We start from the raw sequence: 8,715 nt of genomic DNA on the forward strand, positions 1-8,715 counted from the left end.
ACAAAGGTTTCAAAATGTTAGTTTCCCAGCCCTAATTATCACCAGCCTATTAACGCACTGTGCAAACGGTTTAAATTGCACGTACGACAAACACACTTTGAACAAAAAAGGAGCCTCAATCTACATGATAACCGCTACAGTTTTCATATAATGTGATATATATTACAGAATGCTAACGATTTCAATAAAAAAGTTGCCAAAGTTTAAGAATGCTCGTGTAGTTCAGGGGTTTGGCGCCCCTCCTCCCCAAGCACTCGATTGGCTGAGTCACACACCGCCCCTCCTCCGCTTTGAGTGGATTGGCCGAGACATGTATGACCCCTCATCCTCCAAAACGGGATTGGCCGAGAAACGATTCGAGCACATATATGAACTCAGGCAGCTCCAAGATGAAGCGGCAAGACCGAGAGCGAGAGCAGAAGAAGAAATTGAGGTGGTGCTGTAAAAAAAACCCAGACTGCATGTTTACATGCACGATCACTGAGATAGGATCCTTATTTTTTGCTTGCTTCACACAGAACAAACTTCACCACGGATTTGAAAGCCAAACAAAAAAGAACTGTCAACGTTTCCATCGCAGAGGTCCAGCCTGCAGTGATCACTAACGGAGCGTTTTCATGATGGATATGGACAATGGAGCCTATGCGTGTAAGTAGTTGCTTTCCAGTGTTGGGAACTTTTTAGAGGGTCCGTTCTGGGTTTTTTTCTGTTTCAAACATGTGTCCTTGAATAGCAGTGGTAGTTTTGTGATGGACAAATAAGACGGTGTTGGGCGCTTTGACCAACTCGAGAAGTTCTGCACGGCTTCCTTTCCATGGGAGGCTCGTAAGAACCCCCAACACGCACTGATTGAGAGAAAGAAAAAGAGAAAAGCAGCACGTTCCTGTGTTTTTTTTTTTTTTTCTTGTGTGCCATCTTTCCTCTCCGTCGCGATGAGTCTGGTTGGAGGTTTTCCTCATCATCCTGTCATGCACCATGACGGCTATTCCTTCGCTCCGGCCACCCGCTGTCATGAAGAGAGCCCTTATTTCCACGGCTGGCTCATCGGCCACCCGGAGATGTCCCCACCGGACTACGCCGTGGCTCCTTCCTACAGCCCCGAGTACGCAGCCGGGCCGCCGGGGCTCGAGCACTACGGCGGCGGGGTTCCAGGGTCGGCGCCACGGGCGGGCAAACCGCGTAGGCCCACAGCCAACCGCAAGGAGAGGCGCAGGACTCAAAGCATCAACAGCGCCTTCGCCGAGCTCAGGGAGTGCATCCCCAACGTGCCCGCAGACACCAAGTTGTCCAAGATCAAGACGCTGCGCCTGGCCACCAGCTACATCGCCTACCTCACCGACATCCTGGACAGGGACGAACAGCACGGCGAAGCCGAGGCCTTCAAGGCGGAGTTCAAGAAGGCAGAGGCCAAAGAGGAGAGGAGGAAGAAAGAAATGGTACGTGTGCTTTTCTTTATCCATGCAGTGAGCCATAAAGCAGTGAGGGCACAGTGCATTTGGTCGTGTAGAATCTGAGCAAAGGTATCCGCTAGAGCATCATGATTTGAAGTGATGGGCTAAAGTGAGAAACATGTAGCATGATTTTTTAAATTACTATTACTGGTTTCTTGAACGTGAAAGTATACGGCGGGCACAAGATGCAGGCCCAAGTAAAATATTAGAGCGATGTGTATCGGGCGTAGATTTTATGCATAATCTGTCAAAAGGATTTCATTAAACAAGTAAATGATACGTGTGTTTTAGCAATTTCCATAAAGCAGTACAGTTACTGTATTTGGTGTGGTTACACATTTGTACGAGTATAGTCTTACAAGGCTGAAAAAGTATTTGCTGCAGGCCCTCTGCGATTGAAGCAGCGCTGTAGAGGAACTCGAAAATCAGAAATGCATGTTTGTCTATACCTTTTAGGAATTTCGTGTCAGGAATTTTTGTATAAAGAGTTCATACAATCTTAATTTGGTATACTTTATGTATAAACTGAAGAGATGAGAGATGGCCTCATATTTTTAAGACAGCTCTTACAGATTAATACAACAGTGCGCGGCATCAACAAGAATGAGCTCCAAAAGTCAAATCAGTATAGGCAGAATATACATATATATATATATATATATATATATATATATATATATATATATATATATATATATATATATATATACACACACACACTCTTTCTGCTTTCTTCTTTCACTATCACGATAGTGAAGAATATCCTGCAGGCTTCATTTTGTTCACGGATGTTTTCGAATCGTCAAAAAATCGCTTTTATCTTCCAGGGTTCAGATCAGGAATGTTTTGTAGTTTTAAACAGTTTCCTGCTTATAAACACTTTTATGTACTATCTAACAGTATGCCCAAAGTTTGTCATGTTGCAGATCTTGCCAATAGAAGAAAAGTCAAAAGGTCAAAAATGTTCTTGAACGCGGCAAAAAAAAAGAAAAATTAAACAAACAATGTAGAGGCATCTACAAACTGTGTTTCTTTTATTTCTTTTTTTTATTTCTTTCTGTCTCTGCAACTGATTGCTTTTCTTGCATTTGCAAACAGAATGAAGTTTTGAAAAGTTCAGGGAGCAGCAACGAAAAGAAGCCTAAAGGAAGAACTGGTTGGCCTCAACACGTCTGGGCTTTGGAACTGAAACAATGAGAAAACGAACACAAAAAAAGAACACACAAAAAACCCTTTACGAAAAGACCTTGAAATGCAGGCCTTCCTGTCCCTCTGATTTTTTACACTATAACTTTATTTAATGGAATATTTATGTGCAATTTCGCGCTCCGGACAGTGGATCCCTGAAGAGAAAAAGCCCATTGCAGAGCTTTAAGAGGAGGATGCCCTCTTGGTAAGGGACTCTGCTGTTGCTGTTGTTGTTGTCTAGTATGTGCTGAATGTTTTATTTTATTATTATTTTTTTATTTTTGTTTTCCATGTCCCACTCTGAAACAAATCCGAGATGTGTGCCACTAAGGTGTACGTGAAGTGTAGGTCTCTCTCTCTCTCTCTCTCTTTCTCTCTCTCTCTTGCTGTATTTAAATATAAAGGGGGTCGAAGTTATGATACAGTTTAAAAAAAACTTATTTGAAAAAAAAAATTGTCATGAAGTGTAAAATACATTGTGATGTTTGTGGTCGTGTAGAATCAAGTGCACTTCCGTCCAGACACGAGAAACTTAATAATATTGGAGATGTAAACAATGTAATTAATTCAATAAACCACTGTGTTTTAACGAGCTTAATCTTCTTGTTGCATTGATAAATACTCAGTGACTTATTCGTTTAGAGGAAGAATAAAGATACGCTGCCTGTAGGCAAATAAACGATGGCGTTACGATTCCTGCAAAAAAAGAACTGTGGATTCAGAAAGAAAGATATTCAGTTGCGGTTATTGCGCGTTTAGAAGAACGCGAATGTGAACTAAGAGTGGCCATTAAAAAAACTGTTGAACTCTACTCACATTAGTTTGGAGCCATGCCCTTCACCGAGTGTTTATATTAGATAAAAAACTGCTGCTATCAGTGTCAGCTAATGTGAGTTTGTTACACAGCAAGATGATTTATGAATAGTGAATATACTACACAAGAAAGAACAATGTCCTTAATCGTAGAAGGTCATATTTATGCATCATCGATGGTAGAATAAGCTGAAGATCTCTTAGCGGTGAATGACCCCCCCCCAACCCTCGCTACATACACAATTACCCAGAATACAACACATGTACACACACACGCACACACACAAACAATGCAAATACAGTATCTCATTAAATAAGACTAGATTAAGCTTCTGCATTTTGTGCATTCACAATAAACACATACATGAATGCATAAACTACCGCAGTTACAATACTTTTCAAGTGTACTTGTACTTGTTCGGGTGTGTAACAGCCACAATTTCGGCCCATAATAAGCCTTATCAATTGCATCTATAGTTAGTGATGAAAAATAGATTTTTTTCTTTTTTCTTTCTTTTTTTAACATACCACAGTGTTTTGAAATTACATCGCGTTGAAATGCGAAATACAAACTGATTCTAAAAATTCACTGTCAATCTCTTAAGTTTATGCACAGCTAAAGAATTAAGTTTAGCATAAGCAGTTATGCGGTCACGTGCAGAAAGGTGGCAAAACAAAATCCCTAGGAGTGAAATTCCAGTGGTGCATTGCTCTCCAGTCCACTTTTCTCACCCAAATCACATCACTGAAGGAGCAGACACAGTGGAGCCTAAGAAAAAAAATGCACGATTGACATTAAGAGCAGAATCCTAAGGAGGGTCAGTGTGGGGTAGACTGTGGCCGAGTAGCTATCGGATGTGCAAGTGATTGATAATGTGCCGATCAAAGCCGCTGCTGAAACCTCCCATTGGGGGCTGCAGTCTCGGGAATAAGAGTATAAGGCGATAAGGCAATAAGACAGTAAAGGTGCAAAGGTTTGGCTATGGATATATCCGGACGAACTAAAAAATTGCGTTTATCAAAAATAAGACGTGATTTAGTCCATTAATAAACATTTATTCGGTAACACGTTGATTTGTGGTTGCGTTTATTTAAAGCCAATCTCGCCAAATAACGCTGAAATTTCAATTTCACGCGCGATGAGAGCGTAAAAGGCCCCTAAACGAGGGAATGTAATTCAATTATTCAAATCCTCTTCTCCTTTCGCGAGCTCCTCATAATGTTGTCACAGCACTGCTTTGAATCATTGGTAGAATTTTTAGGCTGCAAATTTCTTTTGATTTTTAATGTATGACCTATACAGGGACTCATGGCGCTTCTTCGCTCAGCCACGAAGGCCGGAGAGATTATTCATGTGAAGGCATGCAATCAGACCCTGACAGTCAAGCACAGCAGTGCAGAGAAGAAGACGATTTAAAGCTCATCCGATCGCATTAGATCTTCCCTCGTTGTACTGTACGGCCTGCTTCTGCGAGACTCTGAGCGCGCGCTGATCATTATAGTCAGAGATAATTTGTTGTCTCTGTCAAGATGGCGTCCGAGATAAAATTAAAGCGTCTGTTCGTTCTTGATTAAAGATACAGATAATTGTCTGACCTGATGGTGACCTGCTGCTGTCAGTGTAGTTCAGTCCTAATGGCGGAGTGCACACATAGGCCCGTCTTTCATAAGGCCCTGCAAACACAGTGCTGGAGAAAGTACACCAACCCTTCACGAAGGGAAAAGCAGAAATAAGTAGAACATCGCCCTTGTAAACACTAGAGTTAAATTATTAAAGTACACTCTTAAAAAAGAGGGTTATTCACTTTACACATTACTTAAGGGTTCTTAAGTAAAGACAGTGGTTCTTTTACAAAATGGTTCTATATAGCACCAAATGGGTTTTTTCTATTGCTACAAGCTTGGATCCGTTACAACAACAGAGCTCTTTTTGGTGCTACATAGAACCATTTTCAAAAAGATTCTATATGGAACCATATACAACACATTCTCCATCAATCTGAAGATCCTTTTCACCATGCAAAGAACCATTTAAACATGCAAATGTGTTCATGGTTAAATGTAGAACCACTGTGTTTACTAAAGAACCCTTGAAGACGTGTGTACTTGCACTATCAAAAGTGAAAAGTAAATATCCTGCGTATAACCTGTGATGGTTCATCAAGGCTGAGGGGATTTATGTGGAAGAGATGTCTGAAAAAATGGCGATGCAATTACATAAATTGTCCCAAATTAATTACAGTCGCCTCTATATTCGAGCCCACTAAAATGTGCGCAGTTTAGAAGTCACCAAAGTAATAATGAGTTAGATAGGTCTCTCAAACTTTCAAGGGCTTCAGAATTGGAAATAATCAAGTACAAACGCTCAGGAAGGGTCCTTAAGTATCGCAGGGGAGTTTGTGGACTTGCTGCTCTCCAGCATGGGCAAAGTCCCCACATAAATAAATGAGAAGCGAGTTTCCTATATGTACCGCGGCCATAAGATCACACTGAGCGCTCCCTCTGAGTAAGATGATCTTAACACTGCGATGTTTCTTTAGGGGAAAACTGGGACTCAGTGCTGAGGGCATGAAAGTCACTTTATTCCCACACTAGGCTGCTTCATCAAACTACTACAGCTGCTATGAGTAAAAATAAGAACGTCAAAAATTACTAGCCTACACTGTAAAAATGACTATTAACATTAGCTTAGAAAAAGTCAGCAACATCATTTCTTTTACCTTAGCTAAATAAAACTCTAAATACACAAGCATAAACCCATATTATTAGCATCTTAACTACACTGGGAACCCAGAAAAAGAAGCTTACTGTTTTTAAACAGTAAATGTTTTAATTCGTCTCTTAAATGAGAGTTAAATTTCCATCGTTTAAACAACTAATACATAAATAACCCCGTGTTATTTGCTTCAATTACATAATGCATAATTTACCAGTCAATAACCAGCTCGAGCAGTTTGGCTGCCTTTTCTGTGCAATTGTGTTAAACTCCATGTTAAAGCTCTCTCGCACTTACTGAGTCCTGATAGATTTTAAAGCATGTGGACCAAATAAGATCTCTTTCCTGGTATTACAGACATCTGTAAACGATTAGTTCATAAGTCCCTCCTCCACTTTTGGATTTCTTCTCTCTCTCTTTTTTTTTCTTTCCTTCAGTCTGCAGAGAAGTTTTGCAGACATGCTGACGTCACATCAGACGGTAGGGAGCCATCCTGCGCATAAATTGGACGTCATCATGCTGCATGCCTACACCATAGAAGTGAATGGAAGGGCTTTAGAAGGCCTGGATCAATGTGATGAGGAAATATGTGTCTGAAAAACTCTGTATAATCACAATGAATGTGAGGGTTCCACAATGAAGTATGGTATGAAGTATATAATGCAGTGTTTCTCAGCCCTAAATATATTAGTGCTCTCGTGTTGTAGCTGAACTCATGAATTCAGTAATGAGTCCTTCACATGCTGAAGTGGGTGGAAGAAAGAACACCGCAACTGAAGTGCGAAGTGTACATGAGCAGAGCAGGGCTGGGAAACAGTGGTGTGCTATGGCACTATGGCAGGCGGCAGGCATGGAGTGTATATATATATATATATATATATATATATATATATATATATATATATATATATATATGTGTGTGTGTGTATTATGAAATGATAGTCATTATCACATTGTGCGAATTACATCAATTACTAGTATTATTATTATTATTATTATTTCTACAGCACAGTCCCCTTCACGAAACCAACACACCTGTTCACCACCAGTTGTTTGAACTGACCTCCATGAGCTCAGTTTTTAGGACTCACATATAGATAGAGGCATCTTAACTTTCAACCTCAGATTATTTCTTAACATGTGCAGAACAGATGAAGTCTGTGTGCCCAAAGTGACCGGCGGAGCTTCAACAATGTAGCTTACCAGTTGGGAATGGTGATATGAAACCAGGAGGACTGATAATTAGCCAGCATATCTTATTACTAATTACAGCGAATGTGAGAAATGCATTAATAATATTAAAACAATGCCGATTTAATGTGTGCATTTCTTGTTGCTCATGGTGCTCGTGTGGATTTGATATCTTGTAGCTTGTACTGCATCGCTTAGTGCTTATCTGCGTGTCTAACACAGCGGCTGAAATTTATACTGCAGTTACCAGTAAGCCTAAGTCATTATGGTTAATAACGTTTGTGCGGGAGGAGGGAGGGGGGGGGCGATATTAGGCCTACTTCGAATAATTTTAAGCAAATAATGACTCAATAAGGGGCTAAATCTCAACGCCAATGTCAAACAGGTTTCACTCAGTGAGAACGAAGGTGGTCGCTGTTTCTGATCCTTAAAACTGGACAGTCAAATGCACGTTATTGTGCGTTTGTAAATGACGTTCATATTTGATATTTGACTATACTAATAGTTAACAACCACTACACAACAAAACAAGCACTATAACTTATTTTAAGTTTAACTTAAAATGTATAAAACAAACTTATATTTATGGTAGCAAAATAAAATACAATTTTGAAACAGAACAAACAACACTAATAATCTAATTTAGACACAAAGAAAACTTTACAAACTTAGGTGATAATGTTTATAATTTAAAATAGCCTCATTTCTGCTTCCTTATGAGGTACTGAGAGCAGACACTTATTGCATTGCTTTCTATTTCCAAAATTATAGAAGTATAAACTTTTCCCTCTTTAACCTTTTTCCCTGTTTAACAATTATATTAGTTTTTACGTAATAATTTATCATAATATATTCTTGTAATACTTCATTTATTCAACAAACTCAAAACTCGAAGTGAACAAGAGGGAAGGCCAGGGCGGAGGTAAACATGTTTTTACTGAGACAGTAGTTGAGTATTATGATTGCTCACTAATCTACCTGCAAACATCTCAACGCGTCTTACCTGACCACTTGCATTAGAACCGGCTTATGTTTTGTTGTCAGTACATACCAGTAAATACCGTAGTAGCATTATCCCATTCAGCTCTATTGCATTCCTTTATTTCACGATCAGGGACATTTATTTTGCGTGTTTTTCAATGTTGAGTCGAATTTACATGGTATGAAGGCAGGCAAAGGCCACTATCGATGCATTTCAACTTTTTCCACTGTTGTCCAATTAATTTTAGACTGTAGTTTTAGCACCCTAAATCTAAATGTGAGATGTGGAGTGATACTGCTATTGACCAATTTCAAAAGCCATCACTGTTTTATATAATAAATTTGTTTTTTCTCTAAAATGAAGTCCATGGACCC

At 39.6% G+C, this 8,715-nt stretch overlaps 1 protein-coding gene across 2 annotated transcripts; it reads left to right on the forward strand.

Moving 5' to 3' along the window:
- Positions 1-367: 367 nt before the first annotated feature.
- hand2 (heart and neural crest derivatives expressed 2) lies at positions 368-7,011 on the forward strand. 2 transcript variants are annotated; one of them, XR_005007447.1, is made up of 3 exons: positions 368-1,436; positions 2,550-2,844; positions 6,606-7,011. XR_005007447.1 is itself a non-coding variant. In XM_036574897.1 (2 exons), exons 1-2 carry the CDS (start codon positions 933-935, stop codon positions 2,646-2,648), a joined length of 603 nt encoding a protein of 200 aa, XP_036430790.1. In that variant the 5' UTR covers positions 368-932; the 3' UTR covers positions 2,649-3,232. The 2 variants fall into 2 exon arrangements, 1 of the variants encoding a protein (XP_036430790.1); XM_036574897.1 differs by lacking the exon at positions 6,606-7,011 and having other exon boundaries at positions 2,550-3,232.
- Positions 7,012-8,715: the final 1,704 nt, after the last annotated feature.

The sequence above is a fragment of the Colossoma macropomum genome, unplaced genomic scaffold (genome assembly GCF_904425465.1).
Source record: "Colossoma macropomum unplaced genomic scaffold, Colossoma_macropomum, whole genome shotgun sequence".
Taxonomy (NCBI): Eukaryota; Metazoa; Chordata; class Actinopteri; order Characiformes; family Serrasalmidae; genus Colossoma; species Colossoma macropomum.

Coding starts and splice junctions, on each gene's coding strand:
- hand2 (XM_036574897.1), top strand. CDS start 933: ATGAGTCTGGTTGGAGGTTTTCCTCATCATCCTGTCATGCACCATGAC. Junction 1,437..2,549: donor AGAGGAGGAAGAAAGAAATG/GTACGTGTGCTT, acceptor ATTTGCAAACAG/AATGAAGTTTTGAAAAGTTC.